The sequence below is a fragment of the Athene cunicularia genome, assembly GCF_003259725.1.
Source record: "Athene cunicularia isolate RWA chromosome 11 unlocalized genomic scaffold, athCun1 chr11_part1, whole genome shotgun sequence".
Classification (NCBI taxonomy): Eukaryota; Metazoa; Chordata; class Aves; order Strigiformes; family Strigidae; genus Athene; species Athene cunicularia.
The window spans coordinates 19,778,463-19,796,262 of record NW_020799113.1 but is presented as its reverse complement, the minus strand read 5'-3'; the positions used below and the strand labels follow the sequence as shown (position 1 = coordinate 19,796,262).

At 41.7% G+C, this 17,800-nt stretch overlaps 1 protein-coding gene across 1 annotated transcript; it reads right to left on the bottom strand.

The window, feature by feature from the left end:
* Positions 1–3,000: 3,000 nt before the first annotated feature.
* On the bottom strand, positions 3,001–15,059 carry FAM192A (family with sequence similarity 192 member A). The gene is made up of 6 exons (XM_026856790.1): positions 14,880–15,059; positions 14,595–14,693; positions 11,001–11,122; positions 6,940–7,073; positions 4,881–4,945; positions 3,001–3,745 (listed from the first exon to the last, which is right to left on the bottom strand). Exons 1-6 carry the CDS (start codon positions 15,007–15,009, stop codon positions 3,528–3,530), a joined length of 768 nt encoding a protein of 255 aa, XP_026712591.1. The 5' UTR covers positions 15,010–15,059; the 3' UTR covers positions 3,001–3,527.
* Positions 15,060–17,800: the final 2,741 nt, after the last annotated feature.

Genomic DNA, 17,800 nt, shown 5'->3' with positions numbered 1-17,800 from the left:
GTCTCCTAGATAGGAAGGTCTGGGAGTGTGGTCAGCAGTGCTGGGTGCTTGAGTCACCCGGACACAGGCTGTCCTGCTTCCCCAGCCACTCACCCTGCACTCGGTGCTCACCGTGCCCCGGGATCAGCCCCAGGCCCTCAGTGGCAGTATGCCAAAGGTTGATTTACTGACCCTCGAGATGAATACAGTGAGGGGGGCATCCCCCCACTCCCCCCATCAGCTCTGTCTGCCTGAACCCAGGGCAGGGGCCTGGTGTGTGTGTGTGCATGCCATGTGCGTGCTTGGGAAAACCAAGCTTAGTGAACCCACAAGAAAATGGCAAAGGGACTCTCATGGTTCACTGCTGCTTCACCTCTAGAAATTTTTCCAAGTCTGAGTAACAAAAGCTTCGTGCTGCCTGGGAGACATGGGCTGGGTAATAAAATCCTGCTCTCCAGCAACTCCTTTGAGCTGCTCATCAGCAATGTGCTATCCTCAGCGGTAATTGCTGCTTTCTTCTGTTGTTAACTAGATTAAGGTCTTTTGAAGCTGGCAGGTAGAAAGTTGAATACACTGCAGGGATCACCAGCCACACTCCAAACTCAAGTAGACTTGACCTCCCCCCTGTTAGCAAAAACACTTGTACTGGGAGGTTGGTGTCTCTGTGTAATGCCTGGAGCCCATTTTCACAGGCTTGTTCTACTGGCTATGCTTGTTGCCACTAACTACTGCGAGGAACCATGTGGTTGCCACTGCTGCCACTGAGTCACCAGCATGCAGGTTGCCCATGCAGTCCCATGGCTTGGCCAAAGCACAGAGCCAAAGCTGACGGTAAGGACCCAAGTCAGTGTCAAGCACAGCCCTGGGTGAGACCCCATCTCTTTGGAGCGGTGGGGTGCTCCGTGAGGTATTTGCCTTGCAAAGCCCCTTGGAAAGGGAAAAAACTCAACCATCACCACCCCCCTTTTCCAAACAGAGAAGTAGCCTTTGAAGAGTGGCTCATTTAAAAATAATGTTATAAACAGCTCAGCTTCCAGATCAAAGTCTGGCTCTGGAAAATTTTTTTTTTTTTTTCTTTCCATAAGAGAAGCTCACATGCAGCTGCACTAGCTAGTAAGCTCTTTTGCTAGTAGAGTGTTTGTGGGGGTTTGTCTTTTTTTTTTTTTTTTTTTTTAACACACCTCTCCAAAGCTTTAACAACTAGCACAGACAACAAGCAGTTTATGAAGCTGTCCCTGTGGAGGGGATGAAGCAAACACTATGCAGTCATGGCAGAGAGAATAGTCTTAAACAAACAAAAAACCCCAACCAACAAAAATTCTAAATCGACCAGCGAATGACAGTTGCTGGAGCCAGCCGTTCTCCAGCCTATCAGCCCCAGGGCAAGGTTAGCTGCTGTTTCCAGAAGATCTGATTTATCCTCCATCCCTCACACTCTTCATGTCCCAGCATGTCTCCCAGCACGTTTAAGTATTTTAACATCTGATGGCTTCTGACTAGAAGAAGGTAAAAGAGACCAAGGGATGGAGCGATGAGCTTGGACAGCTCTGCAATTTGTACATGGGCCATGGGAACAGCAGAGATGACTCAAAGGCTTGTGTGAGCTAAAGGCATTCCCCAAGTGCCCTATTCCTGCTCTTCTGGGAACAAGGGGAAAGCAGGGGCTTCCCACACTGGCTTTTACTGACCTAAGTCTCCTCGCAGCCTTGCATGACCCAATGTAATCACCATCACCATGCCTGCCTGCAACTACCTGCCAATCCCCCTATGAATTTCTGTCTAATTTTGACTTCAGTTGTGTAAAATATCACTCGGGAAACGGCCCCAGCATGGTCACAGCCAGGCCAGGTTGTTCTGACTCTAGAGAGAAATGACTGATCTAGTTTAATGCCAGGGAAGGACACCTACATCTTGCTCCAACTGCTCATGGCTCTTGCAAATGCAACTTTCAAGAAAAACTGGCAAGTTTTTTGTCTACTGCTTCCATTTCACTCCGTAACTAAGTATGATGAAGGTCATCAAAAGCAAAACATTAAGGAGGCAGCAAGAGTTCTAGCTATTTTCAACCCAAAAGCACCATAATTACAGTAGCTGTAGAAGAGGCAGGAGAAGCAACTCTGGAGCAAACACAAGAGGTACCAGGCAGCCCAGAACAGGGGAGGAATTATAGTGTGTTTGTAAAGATCTGACTGTGGAAGAGGGTTGTGCAAACAGAAAGAGTATTTGGCTAAGGACAGATTGAGCGTGAGCACAACTCTCCTTGTTCCTTTGGGAAAGTTCCACACTCAAGCTAAGGCATGACTCCTACTAAAGGAGGAGCTCAAAGCATGACTTCAGGTTTTGCTGCTTCTATCGCAGCTGCTCCCTTAGTGTGACGTTCTGAGAACATCCTTCGGCATGCACCTACCAGCTGTTTTCTCTGAAGCATCTACACTTTGGAGGTCTGTAGGGCAGGACCGCTGGGAGAGACTGTCACAAAGATGTTCCCACCTCTGAGCAGCACAGCTGAGCTGTTCCAATCCTCTGAGCTCCCACGAGCGCTGGTTGCACACAGAGGTGAAAAGGACGGGCTCTCGGCTTTCACAGCCAACTTCTTGCTCTTGACTGGCTCCCTGGTCCACCGTGCCCATAAACATGCCCATGTAAGGTTTCTTAAATCCAATAAATGTTCAAAACCCACCAACTGCCAAGGACAGCAGAGCTCTCCAGCTTCTGCACAAAGAGGTTTGGCTGAGGTGGGGAATCCCACCCACTCTGGACTCATGCTCTTCAGGACTGCTGCAGAAAAACTGAATGACTTGTCAAGTGCCAGTGTGGGAGCAATGGCCTTTGAGTAGAACAGCCAACTGCAGCTCCTCTGAACTCACTCAGAACAAGAGTTTTTCATCACCATCTCTGCATTTGTAGGAGGCTCGCTTGGTCTTCTCCTGGATGGCAGTTTGAGGAAGGGGCTGGCTGGGTAGAGCAGAAATTGCTTAATGGAATGTGAACAATTATGAATGGCACAAGTAGAGAAAAAAATGCATTCAGAATGTCTTTAATCATGTAACACTAAAACTTCTTTACAGTGTCATGGCAATCTACACTTCACCATCTGTTTGATTTTTGTTCTGCCCCCATTTCTCAAATACAGAATAAAAATGACATTTTAAAACGGAACACATGGCTGTTTCTACAAGACTTCACTGCTTCAAGTGAGTATTTTTTGCCTGTTAGTCTTGTATAAACTTCTTAGATTACCAGAATTCTTTCTTTCAGTAAGAATTTTAAAAGATCAAGCTCTCTCCTCCCTACCCTCAGACCTCCATTACATTACTAGGTGTGCCTTCTGGGTTAGGATGGCAGCCTTTCTTCCAGGCTCAGTATGCACCCCAGAAATTGAAAGTTTTTTGGGGAAAAAAGATACAATGAGTTATTTTAGGAGTATCCAAGTGTATTAAAGTTGAGAGGTTAGCTAGAAAGATTATATTTGGGACAGAAGGATGCACCAAGCATCCATTAGGGCTTTGGAAGATACTCTGCACTACATTACACACCGAGGGATTTTGTTATGGACCATCAAAGAAACTGTTGCTACGAAAGACAGAAGAGACAATCTTTCCAGTGGAATTTATAGTGCCTTCGCTGTCCGAGCTGGACTCCGAATCACTGCTCCCTGAGTAGGCGCCCAGGCCAGGCAGGATCCCAATGCACACGGCTGCTGATGGACAGTGGACTGTGGAGCCTCCTACTGAGCTGCTCCCCAAGGGAACACAGGATGGTTTTTCTGAAAGAGAGGTACCTCAGTCAAAAACAGGAGTGCAGGAAAGGGCTTTTAATCAGCCCAGGAACTGCTGTGTGTCACTCACCTGCTACTGCCACAGATGATTGCAGGATTTAATTAAAGCATAAGGCAGCTTTATGCTGCAATACAGCTATTCTGACAGGAAGCACTTGCTACCTCAGGGGATTTTTTTTTTTTTTTTTTTTTTTGTCTCATCACTAGTTTAAGCCCAGTTCTATGCTGGCATTACAGATTTTCATTCTAAAGTTGTCAGTTTGATGCTTGTCAAGTACCAAACCCACTAAATAAGAATAAATAGCTCTGCTTTGTGTAATTGAGTACGTTTTTGTGATATAATGGCATAGTTGGGGAAAAGTTTTATTCCATCATTCTGCTAGTCAACATCTCCTATCTTCCACAGCTAATTAATGATTTCCTGTGTTTTGAAAGTTTGTTGAACAGAAGGAGATTCAGGAGGCACCTTGGGTTGTCATTACACAATTGCAGCTCACCCTGTTTGTGTCAGAGTATCTTGACAGCAAATCAGTTGCAGCCCTGACAGATTAAACTAAAATACAACTTTTTTTCTAGTTTCCCATAATTTTCTGAAACAAATTGGTTTCCGGATGGACAAGATCACTTTATAGCATGAAAAGCTAATAGTGGATGTATACAAATACACCAAATACTGCTGTGAAAAGAAAGGGGATGATCTGTTCTCCACGTCTCCTGTTGACAGAACAAGCACTGGGCTCAAAATGCAGCTAAGGAGACTCATAATACTTATCAGGTAAAACTCTCTAAGGGTAAAATCAGTTAAGCATTAGAATAAACTGCCTAAGGAGGGTGCACAATCTCTATCTGTGGAGATTTAAGAGCAGCTTAGACAAACATCTGTCAGGAATGGTTTAGGCAGGGGTAGACTGATGATCTGTGGAGGTTCTCTCCAGCCCTATGAAAGTTGTCAGCACCTACAGTTACCATTTCTACTGCTTTAAGAGAGAACATGCCAATCACAGTCTGCTATCTTGCATAATGAAGGAGCAGAAAAGCAAATCCTCTATCAGATTTAACACCAAGTCAGTTGCTGTTCAGGTGAGAGACAGACAGCTTCCTACATGCAGAAATCAGGACATACCTTGATTCTTTTCATCATGATCAGTATCTAGTTTCAACCTCTTCACACTGTTACCACCATCTGAACTGTGGAAAAAATAAGAAAGTGTCTTGTTCCTCAGAAACAACCACTTAATTACTGTGAAGTTAGTCACATTTTTACCGCAAATGCCAGTAGGATCCCCTGATGACCATCACCACTTCTAACTGCTGTTAACTGGGTCTCCTCAGGGAACATGCAGGATCCTAGAAAGAGGCAACACCTACACCGCAAGTATCACCTGTTAACCTGGGAAATGGAAACACACCTCTGGGAGCCCAAGTCTGACCTCCTGCACAGAAACCCAGAGCTGACTATTCAGTTGGAAGTACCCCACAGATCAGGAATGACTACCTAAGCTTCAGATGGCCCACATGACCACAGGCTTGCACATGTCAATGATCACCACACTTGCTGGTACAACATTCATATCTTTTCCCTTCCAGAGTTTCCTTCCTCTTCTTCAAGCACCTAGAGAGCCTGTTGTAAAACATCTAGAAATCCTGCACCCAGTAAGAAGTCACTGGGCTTTGCACTATTGACACACAGCTGCAGTGTCTGACTTAAAAAAGAAAGGGGTCCTTTTTTGGGTTCAAAGTGATCTTGAGGGAAAGGAGTGTTACGTTCACTTCCGACTCTTCAGAGCTTCTACAGCTCTTCCTTATCACTGCTAGTTTCTTCCCCTACCCTTTTCCATGTTCCCAATCCTAAGCCAATCACATAAACAAATGCTTCCCAGCTTCAGCTGTGATGAACTAAAGTGATGAAGTATGAGCATTTTTATGCATTAACTCTTTTCTGCCCCTGTCAGAACGTGCAGTACAGATGAAAGGTTATTCTGTGCAGGGAGGTTTTAATAGTAATACATCCTTTACAGCAAACTACAAAGCTCAGAGAGCAGATGTTGAGCTCATGCTACACTTGGTTTTGGCCAGTTTGCAATAAAAGATAAGATGGCAAAAATAGAAGACTGCAAAGCAAGTCTGCGATGGCACTGACATGTCAGTTAAGATGCTCTCTTCAAATAGATGCCATCTGCAGACTTTGGATGTGCCATTAAGCACATGCCAGCTCCTTCTCTACATCCTACTGGATTAAGTACTACTAGTTACAAGAAAAAAAACATTGTTGGCTGCTTGTTATCAGTTCAGGGTTTTTCTTCTCTGCCTTCCAAAAACCCAAACAACTACCCAACCCCCCCACCCCACCCCCCATTGGTAGTTGAAGTGCTTAGTTCAGTTTTCAGACATGCAATTACTGCTGTACTGGGAGCTAAACATCACCCTACAAGATAAGCTTCTAAAATAATCTCTCGTTCTCTGGGACAGATTCAAAAACACTGACTGAAATTCGAGATGTCAGTAATCATCTTAAGTATTAGACGACTCATCTGTGGGAAATAAATCTGGTCCCACATGCCTAGTTTCTCCATAACCTGTAGCACACCAGCAGCTGCATTTGCAGGCCAAGATCAAAACAGCAAACAGAAGATAAACCAGCTGCCATCTCCCTGGGATGGAAAGGGTGTTGATGTATCAGTGTAAATCAGCAAGGAAGAAGTTTACCTGATGCCCTCAGGACCAAATTAGTACACAAAGCTCTGCTCTTGTAACCTATGTCTCTCCCATGCTGCCCCCAGCAGCAATTACACCAATCTATTCTAGAGACAGATAAAATCGGCTGATAGATAAATGATGCAAATCTGAATGAAATTACGTGAGTGAGGTGACACTGATGTCTACAAATAGATGTAAAATAGATTCCCTCTAGATCCCCAAGCAGGATTGCCCAAGCCTGGCAGTCTAGAATGAAGAGTCTACCCACTTGTTTTACACACGCTTATCTATTTGAATTGCTTCATGTTTTTCCCACAGTTTGTGAGAGCCTATAGAAACAAGGCTGATCTTTTCTTATACCTCCCCCCTTTTTTCTTTAGGGCTAAGGTTCACACCTCACTCTCTGGAGGCAGTTTTGGCCTGCCTCCCTTTACACTGCAAACTAGGTTCCGTTCCTCATGAATTTATAGAGGTGTGAAACTAACCTTCTGTGTTTCACAGCTCCTGCCAACAGCTTTGCCTGAGAGAATTTGTTCTTGTTTTCCACTGACTTCATGGGCAATTTCTTCTCAGTTTCCTTCTTTGGGTCCATACTGACTCCCACTTTGGTGAGAGTGCTGTGAATTAAGGGTTAAGGATCAACCAAGAAGGAATGGAGAGAACAGACACTTCCTCTCTGATATATTTAGCTAGCTCTGCTGACAGCAGTGGCCGAAGTTCATTCACATATTCTATCAAAATAAACTTATTTGTAACGACATTTAGCAGGCACCTTTGGCCAAGACAGAAGAGACTTCACCCTCTGGGTTCAGAGCTCTCTCGAGTACCAACAGCAGCTCTCCCTGTAAAGATGTCCAGGCAGCAGACTAGGAGTTGCTTTTCTGAAATCAGAAAGGCATAACACGACACATTCAGCACCCACAAACATACTCATCATCTGCCCTTTCCTAAAGAACAGCAAAAAGGTCAGACTGGACTAGGAAAAAAAGTTAAAAGGCAATGCAGTACTTACCCCTTCTACAGGGATCGACACATTTGTAAATAAAATTTGCTGCTTCAGCCCCGAATCCTTGCCAAAAAAAAGCTAAGTAGCAATATGTGGACTCATTTCTCAAACCCTCCTTTTGCTGAGCCCAGCAGACTTCAGCCTACCAAAGCAAAACAATTCAATTTTCTGTTTTATCACTCCAACTTTTCAGTTAATCTTTTTGTAAGGGCCACAAGGCTGTTACTGCCATTTTGAACACCAACCCCAAGAGGAAGACGACAGATCTGATTAAGGGTCCATGTGGTCCAAGATTCACCCAAAAAAAGACTGAGACAGCACAGAAAAGCTAAGTAGCTTAAAACAGCGTTAGCAAGGTGGAATGCAGCCGAAACCTAAAATGAGGTGGACAAGCTTAAGCAGGTTCTCAGACAGGATAAGGAGGAGCTTGGTCTGTTATTAAGGCACACTCACTCTGCACACACATTGAACAGGTCTCCTTCTGCAGCAGGACCTAGTCCCATCCCCGATAACAGTTCATGTCCAGCGGTATCTGATTAAATAAGGCCCATCAAAGATCCTGTTTGCTAATGAGGTGCCACCAGAGTCACAAAGCTTCACAAAGGCAAATCAATCTAATTTAAAAGGGTATTTGTTCTCTGACCACAATTCCACTGATCAGTTGACAACCACAAGCTAGAGCTTCATAAGTGTCCCAGTTACTGCAAATATTGGGATGGTGAATTTCACATTGATGGATCATACAGTTGAAATCACAGGTTTTCTCTCCCACTGAACATCTGCAAATCAGAAACTCTTATATCTTCCTTTGAAGTGATACACTCCAAGTCTCCAATCACTTGACAATTAGGAGTGTTCAGATGCCATTGCTTATTCGATTTACCTAAGGATACAGCAGTAACCCAGACCACTCTCTACCTCAACTGAAAGTCTTCTCAGTCAAAACCAGGCTGTTAAATTCTATTTATTTTTTAAGATGGCACAGGAGTGCCATCCTGTGGCTATCAGAAGCCATCTGAAAGCTTGTTGTGTTTGTTGGTTTGATGTTGCAACACACAATTCCACACACTGCAGCATTCAACTTCCACATTTAGGTCCATTACCTTGTTAAATTCTAATACTGCACTATAAAAGCCTGGCTGAGGAACCCAAAGACTTTTCTTTTAAAAAGATACCAAATTACAGGTTTTTCACTTCCATCCAGGATGCCACTCTCCTAACACTCTTCAACTACCAGAGACACAGCACATTTTTAACAGAGATTTTATATATATTGCTGCTATTAGCAAATGTAACACTATACCTAGCCAAGAAGCATCTCCTCTCAGAAAGACTACATTAGAAATAAACCTCTCAAACTCAAACATCAACTGCATTAAAAAAGCTGTCCTACAGTAAAGCCTGCTTCTTGAAGGGGGACTTTTCCTACATTTACATAGGATTTAAGAGAAGATGTTGTTCATGAACAATTCTTGGAACTGGCTTAAAAAAAAATCTGCAAATTTTTAAACAGTCAGACCAGTGGGGTCTGGATAGGGTAAGAAGGAAAAAACCACTAGCTGTTCATGCACGAGCAAGTAAAATTCCTATGCATCCATGCATATGAATTTCTTATGCTCAAGGGCACATTCAGATATTCCAAGGCATGTTTATCCTTAAGATATAGGATTTCATGATTGTTCAACCTAAAAAATTTAAGAAAAAAAACAAAGTAAAAAAGCTCTGTACCTGAATATCGATGCATGTTTTACCATGAAATGAATGCCTCTGGGTAGCTTAAACTGGATGATCTACCAGGAAAAGGAATAATAAATATAATAATAAATAATAAAATAATAATAAAAACCAAATAATCAAACCCAGTGGGTTGGCATTCCTCTTATTAGTTTGGAAGAGCACTTGAAGAGTACCTATAGATCCAACACGTTTACCTAATACCCACTGTTTCTTTGTCACTAAACCATTAGTAACAACCTGCAGATGCAAAACCACAAGAATACCACCAAAAATTTCCAACACACACGAGTCATTTTGCAATTTGCTCTGAGGTTGCTTGAAATAATATGGTTTAAAAAATAAAATTAAAAAAGGAAATGGAATCTCATGAGATGAGGTGACTGTAAAATATTCTCCCTCACGCCACACCATCAGCAGTAAGTTCCACAGTTTAATTTACAGCCAGACTTTAGATACAGAACCAGATTATATTATTAAGACTGCAAGACTGAATTTAGATGGCCTGTATGTCTTGAACAGGCCCTCTTCAGTAAACTCAGGAATCAGTGTGTTATGTGGCTAATTCAAGACAACCTAAGACTCCCTCTGGGCTGGTATGGTTCACCCTGGACGTATGTGACATAACTAGAGCTGTCAGCTGCTTCCACAGCACAGCCTCATACTGCATATCCCTGCATGAGCCAGGCCCACAAGCAACTGAGACTAAATATATCCTACAAACATCCCATTACCAGATCCAACAAATCAAGAAAACATTCCAAATCCGTCAACCAACTACAGCCTATTCTTGAAGTAAAACAATGCACCAGTATTACTTTTTCATAAACGCATTACTGAGATAACTTAGATGCTCTGCACAGAACACATGTTCTAAGTTGTAAATCATTAACTAACACAAGGTAACACAGGTCTCTGCAGCATTGGTGCTATTCAGCTTTATTTGCTGACTGGTCTTGGTTACCTCCTTGTGTCCACAGACTCTTTCATTTATACTAAAGCATCCTTGAGAACTTGTGCTTTGTTCACTGATGGCTTAAAAGCAATGGTTTTCATTAGAAGGCAAAAAAACCATCAGGTTCTACTTAGATTCAGTAAACCTCAAAAAAACCCGTTTAGCTTAGAACAGAAATCCTCAGCTCATTCCAATGTCCCTTGACTGGCACTGATTAGAGACAAAAAGCATCCTATATTATTTTCTAGCTCATCATTAAAATTTGGCATTTAACAGCAGGCCAAACTGTCTTGCCCTTAGTACTGCCTAAAAGTCTGTATAACCCAAAAAAGCTGAGTCTCCATGGGCACTGGCTTCCCAGAAGGAAGTCAGAGCATCTGCACAGATGTATTTAACTTCTCATCCTGCCTAATACTTCAAGAATAACAGAGAGTGCAATCCAAACATTATTTCAAACAGGTATGTTAAAAGCAGCCAATATGAAGTCAGAAAAACAAACACCACCACTTACTTTTTAATAAGACAAAAGCAAAAGATTAGAATAGACTGTTTTTTCTTTACGTTCTCTTTTTAGCTATGGTATTTCATGCCCTCAGTACAGGAAAAAAAAAACAAACAAGGGTAGGGAGGAGAAAAAAAAAAACTAAAGACATGTGGGGGCTGAGGGGTGGAATATCAAACATTACATTGGGAGATCCAAGCTACAAGAACGTTAAACTTTAAAAGTCTATCGTTGTACATGTTTTGTAAAGCAGTTTTATAGAAAGAATGTCAGTGACAGAATAAAACTACAGCCCAGTCTCTCTTATCCTCTCCTATATAACCACCAGCCATTTTAATGCAAAGGATATTCTGTATTCATTTAGTTCTTTCAGCTCTTCTTCTCTTCGTTGCTTTTCTAGTAGCTCTTGCTGCCGAGAAACCTCATCAAGGAAATGTGTCTCATCTTCATCTAAGCCTCTTACCATATTTTCTGAATAAAGGAAAAGAATGCATATTGATAAGCTAAAACTACTTAGGGAGCAGCCATTTATTTTGCATTACTTCACCACTCTCTTAGAACATTTTCCAATGACTTCAAACCCCTCCATGAATGTAGGTAAGCGTCCACACCTCACATATTACACTTCTAATATTGCTGAGGTAGAACAATTTGCACAAAGTCACTGGGAACGTGGGGAGTAGAGTCCTGGGTGACTCAGTGGCTTGGGTACTCCAGCAGGCATGCTGCTGTGCTGACAAAAGGGTACAAAGCAAACCCCACAAGCTATCCGCTGGATTCAGTAATTAATGAGTAAAAACACTTCCCAGTTAATGATACTGGATGGTAACAAGCCAAAACTCTTACACACTCAAGCACACAAACTAAACAAACTAACACAGTTTGAACACACCATTAACACAAAGAAAAGCAAGACACAATTCATAAGAAGCCATGAAATGCTGATATAATTATAGAAAATCGACCAAGTTTTCACACAAGCAGCCCTTCTGCTGTTCTGAAATGCCATTTGGAACAGGTTATGCAAAACAAGGAATAACCACATTAAGCAATAATCAATTTGTCATTTTGGTTTCAGACACCGGGTTCAAGTCTGTCTCCTCAGAACCTGTTCTTAAACCAGCCGACAACCAGAAAAAAAACCACATTACTTCTCCCCATAAATCTTGCCTCAAAATAGGAAGTACATTTTCTTAAATCAAACAATTGTAACTGAGATTAACATCTCTTAAAAAAAAAAAAAAGTAGAGGCAAGACAATTCCTAACTTCCAAATAAAAATAATTTTTTTCTAAACATGCTACCCTAGTTCAAGGAAAGTACATGCTAGTGCAGTAAGAAGGTCTTACTTTCTGTTCTGTAAATATTCAATGTGTCTCAGTCAAATGATTTAGTAAAACATAGAATTGAAAATATTTTTTTTAGAAAGACCAAACTACTGTATGTAGTCATCCTCAGAAATCTTAACCCAAACATCACTTTAAGTCTTCATTAGAGTTTAATTCCGTAAGAGGACTTTTTAGGCTTTTACATAAGGTCACTGGGTTTTTTTGACCTTCACCCACATAGTCAAATGCCATCCGCAAGCTAAGAAATCCATTTACACTGATAATTGGCAAGCTTCTGTCTGACAGAAAAGCTCTAGAAATCAATTATTATTTGAGGTTACGTTCTAAAGGCTGATCTCTACTCTTTCCAACTCTTAAGAACGCAGAACTCATTTATAAATCTTTAAACAGTAACTTGTAGCATTCACTGCTACTGCTGTGGGCCCCTTCAAACAGACAGAAAAGGTAGTAAAACTCTGGACATTTTTTGAAGCGAGTGACATAAATTAATTTCATTCTCTGCCTACCTGATCTGCAAACTAAGAGAAGCAGCCATAGAGATCCTTATAGCTGACATTTTTGAGATTCCCTACCAAATAGTCTGCAGTAGGTTTTGTTCTCCAGGTTAGCAGGTATCTGTTATTCTGCAAGGGTTGCATTAAAAGCAGCTGGTGCTTTACTTCTGTAACCCCCCCTCAGAGATGCTTCTCATTCCAGTACTTGGTTTACAGGTTTCCTGAACCAAAGGGAAGACATTGCAGATCTAATGTAACTGGGCAAGGGAAACAATTAATTTAGAAGCATTTCTCATCCAGGTTGATAGCAGCCAGTTTTCTGGTGACTACTTGGACAAGAATCGCTTAGTCACATCACCAAAGATGACTTGAATCAAAATTTACTGAAGTAAACTGGAAATTCTCCAGCTGGAAAGAATCCTATAGGTACAGCTGGAGACTTTAGTATGTTTATGCTGCTATCTGTACTTTCCACTTTTCACCAGTAAAAATACAAGCAAAACTTAAGAGACAGGAAATAACTTTGAGTTATCTTTATTATGGCTATCATAATCATTTAAAAAGAAATTTTTAGAAGTTGCATTTTAGAGAATACTAGTATTAATTTTCATTTAAAATGCTCTAACATTCTACTAGAATTATTTTACCTTGAAAAGGAAGACATTCTTGCAATGCTGAATAACCTACCAGAAAGAAGAACTGCTAGTCTGTACACTGGTTTTTATCCACATAAAATGTTTAGAGTAACTGAATGTGTGTGTTTATGCAAACAGGATTCTTTAGATTCTTCAGCATTAAGGTGTTTGTCCTCCCAGGTCCCATCATGGAGTCTGACTGATCAGAATGACAATGCACTAAACTCATTTTCTACTCCTGCAAAATTCCCATGGATAGAAAAAATACTTACGAAAATTTTAAGCCAAATTCAAGCATATTAGAGGACAAATTCTGTCACAAGTAGCCAAACTGGGCTGAACTCTGATGAGGTAAACTAGTGGTCCACAGTCCACCCAACCCTGATCTTTAGTTAGTCAGTGACTCCCACTTACCTTCTCCCAGAGAAATCTGGCTACAAGAATGATTCTAAAAACCATCTACTACAAAACAGGAAAGGCAACCATGGTAATCAGTAATGCACCTGATAGCATCTGCAGGGGCAGGAAGCATCACTTAAAAGAACTCAAATGTTGTGCCATAGTTAAAGGTAAAACATACTTTTGTTGTGTTGCAAATACAAGAGAAATTCCAGACAGAATCCAGTTTGGCAAATTAGAGCTTAAAGAACACAGAGTTGAGGATAATAAGGCTTCTAGCTAAAGAACCAAAATCAATCAGAACCCACCTTAAAATGGAGTCCCACAGTATCATCCTCACTTCTCCTTAGACAGAGCCAATAGCTCTTTTTTTTCAAAAATGGTTGTCTAATATTTTTCTAGTTCTCATTATCATCCTTGCACTCAGCTGCACATACATAGGTGGTACAATGCAAAGGATTTTTCTATAAAACCAGAAATCCAAACATCCATAGAAATTATGTCTCCATTTCATTAGAAGAGTTAAACATCTACACTCTGAAGAATCAACTTCTGTATGTTTACTTTTTCCAAACAGTAATCTTAAGCCTCAAATCACTCTTGTGTCAACTAATTACAGCTTGGAAATGTAACAGTTGCTGGAACAGGATTTCTTTTTATTGATTCCAATAGAATGGTCTTGTCTTAAAGCATGAGTTCAAGAGTCACAAACCCACATTACATTTCCACTTTTCCATGGACTTCCATCAGGGTTTTTTTTGATTTAATGTGTAAAATAAACCTAGTATTCCACACTTTACAGGAATGCAGCTTCATAACTACAAGCAGCTTTTGAGTTTTGCACATACGTGTCGCTGTCTCAGTGCCCAGAACGGTACATTATCTGCAGGAACATCTACCATCCTTAAAAAAAATACAAGATTTCAACCATACTTTTCTGAAGTTTCTGTTCATCTCTCAGAGAGGCAGACAAGACACACAGATACGTCCCTTAGGCAGATGCTGTATACAGCTGTTGCACATAATACATGAACTTTCGGTACAAAATAGTAACTGCTGGTGCTTACTGAATTTAAATTGCTCCTCAAACTCCTGCTGCTTCTTTTCCCTCTGTTCCTGAAGTCTTTCATACAACGAACGTGGGTCATATGCCTCCTCTGGGCATTCTGAAAGGAAGGAACCAATCAGGAAATTAGACAGTTTGTTAGAAATACTAAATCAACAACATTTCTGAGTTCTTTCATGTTCTTTTGAACTTCTAGAATACAAGGTATTACCTTTTAGTTCTGTTTACCACAAAAGTTAAATAATCTCCGATCTCTTTTCTATAATTATTAAAATGTATCCCATACCTTCTGGATCCTCAGGTTTTCGGACCTTTTCCCATTCCTCTTGCCTTCTCTTTCGCCGCTCCTCCAACTCCGATTCAGACACAAACCTCTTGTTAATCACAAGGTCAGCAGTACCATCTCCCCCATCCATTGTGGAACAGCCCGTCCTAAAAACACAATATGAAAGACCCAGGGGCCTGATTTCACTTGTCAGTGCCTGAGACATTATTACACATCCTGAAAAACAGACCTGCTGCACTTATAATAACTTGAGTTCTCTAAAGAACACTACACAGTAAGTACTGATTGAGATACCTACTCACTGCATAACTGCTAAGACTAATAGCACCACCTATTACTCCTTCTTTACTATTTTTCATAACTGTATTGCCTATTGTCTGCCTCAGGCTGCTCTTCTAGAAGTCACATTTTAATGGACTTTTCCCCACCCTACTTTGGATTTATCTTGCTTAAATAAATTTATTTAAGAAAAGAAAAACCTCACACCTACACTCACATCCTTTTATTTCAGTTCTTACACCTCTCTGCTCTAGAGAAAGGATCTGACACTTTGCCCTCACTTTACTTAAGTTCTTTTCACCCATCCTATGAAAACTTGATTAAGCTTCCCTGTTTTCAATGATCTGAATATGTATATTCAAATAACAGTGAGATTTTAGAAATTAGCAACTAATCTAACCTTCAAAAGCCCTCTGCACCTCTTTGCAGCTCTGGGGAGAGGTAGGCTTGGACAGACTATGCGTGGGGACTGTCAGTGGGGGTACACAGAGCTCAAGAGGTGAGTGAAAGAGGGAATTCCCTCGGGCTAAGGCAGGGCTGGGATTAGAAAACAGGAGCAGCACTTGTAACCAAGTGAGCACAGCCCCTTCTCACACAGTACACCTGCCCTCTGCTTCAAGAGATCCTAATAACTTGAGTACTGGCCAGGTCACTGTTTCAATACTAGGTGCAAGGTAAAGATGTTCCAAGGAGTCATCCTAAGAAGGAAGCTCATGGACTTGACACCTGTAAGCCCAGGATGAAACAAATTGCTTCTGCTAGCCTTAAGTGGCTCACTTCAAGATTTATTCTGTCAGCTCCATGCTACAGAAGGAGGCATTAATGCCTATTTTTGTTTCTTACATCAAGCCTGTATATACAAGTAAAATGTAAACACAGCATCAACTGCAATCCATTTAAAGTTACACTACTCTCACACTTTTTTCTAGTTTCTTCTGATTTCCTTGGTATAACTTCAGTAAGTACCTCAAGGACTTGCACCCTGCACTGCCTAGTATTATTAATTTCAGATCTCACCCTGCCTACATTTCAGCACTGGAAATGAACCTAGAACACTTACTCTTCCAGGGAGGGAGGGATGCAGTAACCCAAATAATGGAAGGAGACAATTTATCATTCTTCCTTCATACCACAAGAAACCACTCCTGCAGGAAACAGAGTCCTGAAATTCTTATAAAATTTTTAATACAGATGACAAACTGGGGTCTCAGAAGAAATCCAGATCAGAGTACTGGACAGACATTTGTCACAGCAGGATACATTCTTAAGGCGGGAATTATCAAAAGGAGACAAGACAAAAAGATTGTCTTAAGAAGTGGGGAAAGGACAGACCATGGGCTGATGAGTTTCTCCTTTTTTAAACTTTTATTTTTTTCTCTCGTTTCTTTTTTAATATCTAACAAAAATCCACCCTCAGACAAATCCACTTTCCAGAAAGCATAGAACAACTGCTCTTGGAGTATCATTTCTGAAGGTGGTTCAAGCTGGAAACCTAGAGAGAAGAAAAATGAATCTTTCTCCTGAATACAGGTTCTAATCACAGGGCTAGCTTTCCTACCCAAGTGCTTTATAAACAAGATAACCTGATTCTCCTTGTGTCATCTCAACCTGTCCATTTAGAGAGAAAATAGAAGGTTCCAATACAATGGTGACAGAAGGTCATAAAAACAAACTGAAAGAGAGGGATTTAGCAAGAACACAGCATCATCTGGGGATTAAACCTTCAACACCAAACCACCTGTCTTCTGGATCAGCCAGTTCACTCAGATAATGTATTTTAAGATACCTGAAGTGGATTAAGGTTTAATTATGACTTGACATACAGCTACGGTATTTTCAGTACAATCCTGGAAAATGGTGTCTGATCAAACACACTTCAGCAAATAACAACTTTACTGTGCCCCAGTATGGGGCACAATGTTGTGGGGAAAAAAGTACAAATCAAACAGCTACACATTTAAGGTCAATGGCACTTATGAAGTTTGCTAATCTTGGGTGTATTCTTTGCCCTCTCCCATCTGAAACACACAAAATCTTCCAGACCAGAGAAAACACATGTGTTTGGCAACTGTTCCCTCTTCACCTACTTTTTTTGCCCGTATTCTAGTGAGTGATGTGCTGTCAGTGTAAATGACAGAAGTTTATGTCACAGATGTAAACTGCACCTTTGAACACTACCAGAATCAAAAAAATAAAACTTCATGGCCCTTGCCATCACCTAGGCTGGATCAAATACCGAGTAGAAACGATGTCGTGTGAAGCTTCCAATACGTTCAGACCTCCGCTAAATAACGGCCCCTCTATCCATCACTGCCACAAACTCGGGCAGCGCTCCCCGCAGCTTCGCAGCACGTCGAATAAAGTGCTGAGCACCGAGCCTGGAGCCACCCTGGAGCCAGAGGCGAAGAGCCGCTCCCCACCATGGTGCATGCAGCCTAAAACCCGTCTCCGGGATCCAGCATCCGCTACTAACGGTGCCCGAGTACGCTCGGAGCGGGCGAGTGTCCCGGGCGCAGGCCTGGGCGTGCTGGGCCGGGGCCTGCTCCCAGCCCGCGCCGCCGAGCCCTCACCGCGACCTCCTCTCTCTACCTTCCCTCCACCTACTCGCTCCGGGAGCGGCCTCCCCCCGCGGTCCGGCCTCC

Coding starts and splice junctions, on each gene's coding strand:
- FAM192A (XM_026856790.1), bottom strand. CDS start 15,009: ATGGATGGGGGAGATGGTACTGCTGACCTTGTGATTAACAAGAGGTTT. Junction 11,123..14,594: donor TGAGGAGCAATTTAAATTCA/GTAAGCACCAGC, acceptor TCCTTTATTCAG/AAAATATGGTAAGAGGCTTA. Junction 4,946..6,939: donor GGAGCTGTGAAACACAGAAG/GTTAGTTTCACA, acceptor TTTTTTCCACAG/TTCAGATGGTGGTAACAGTG.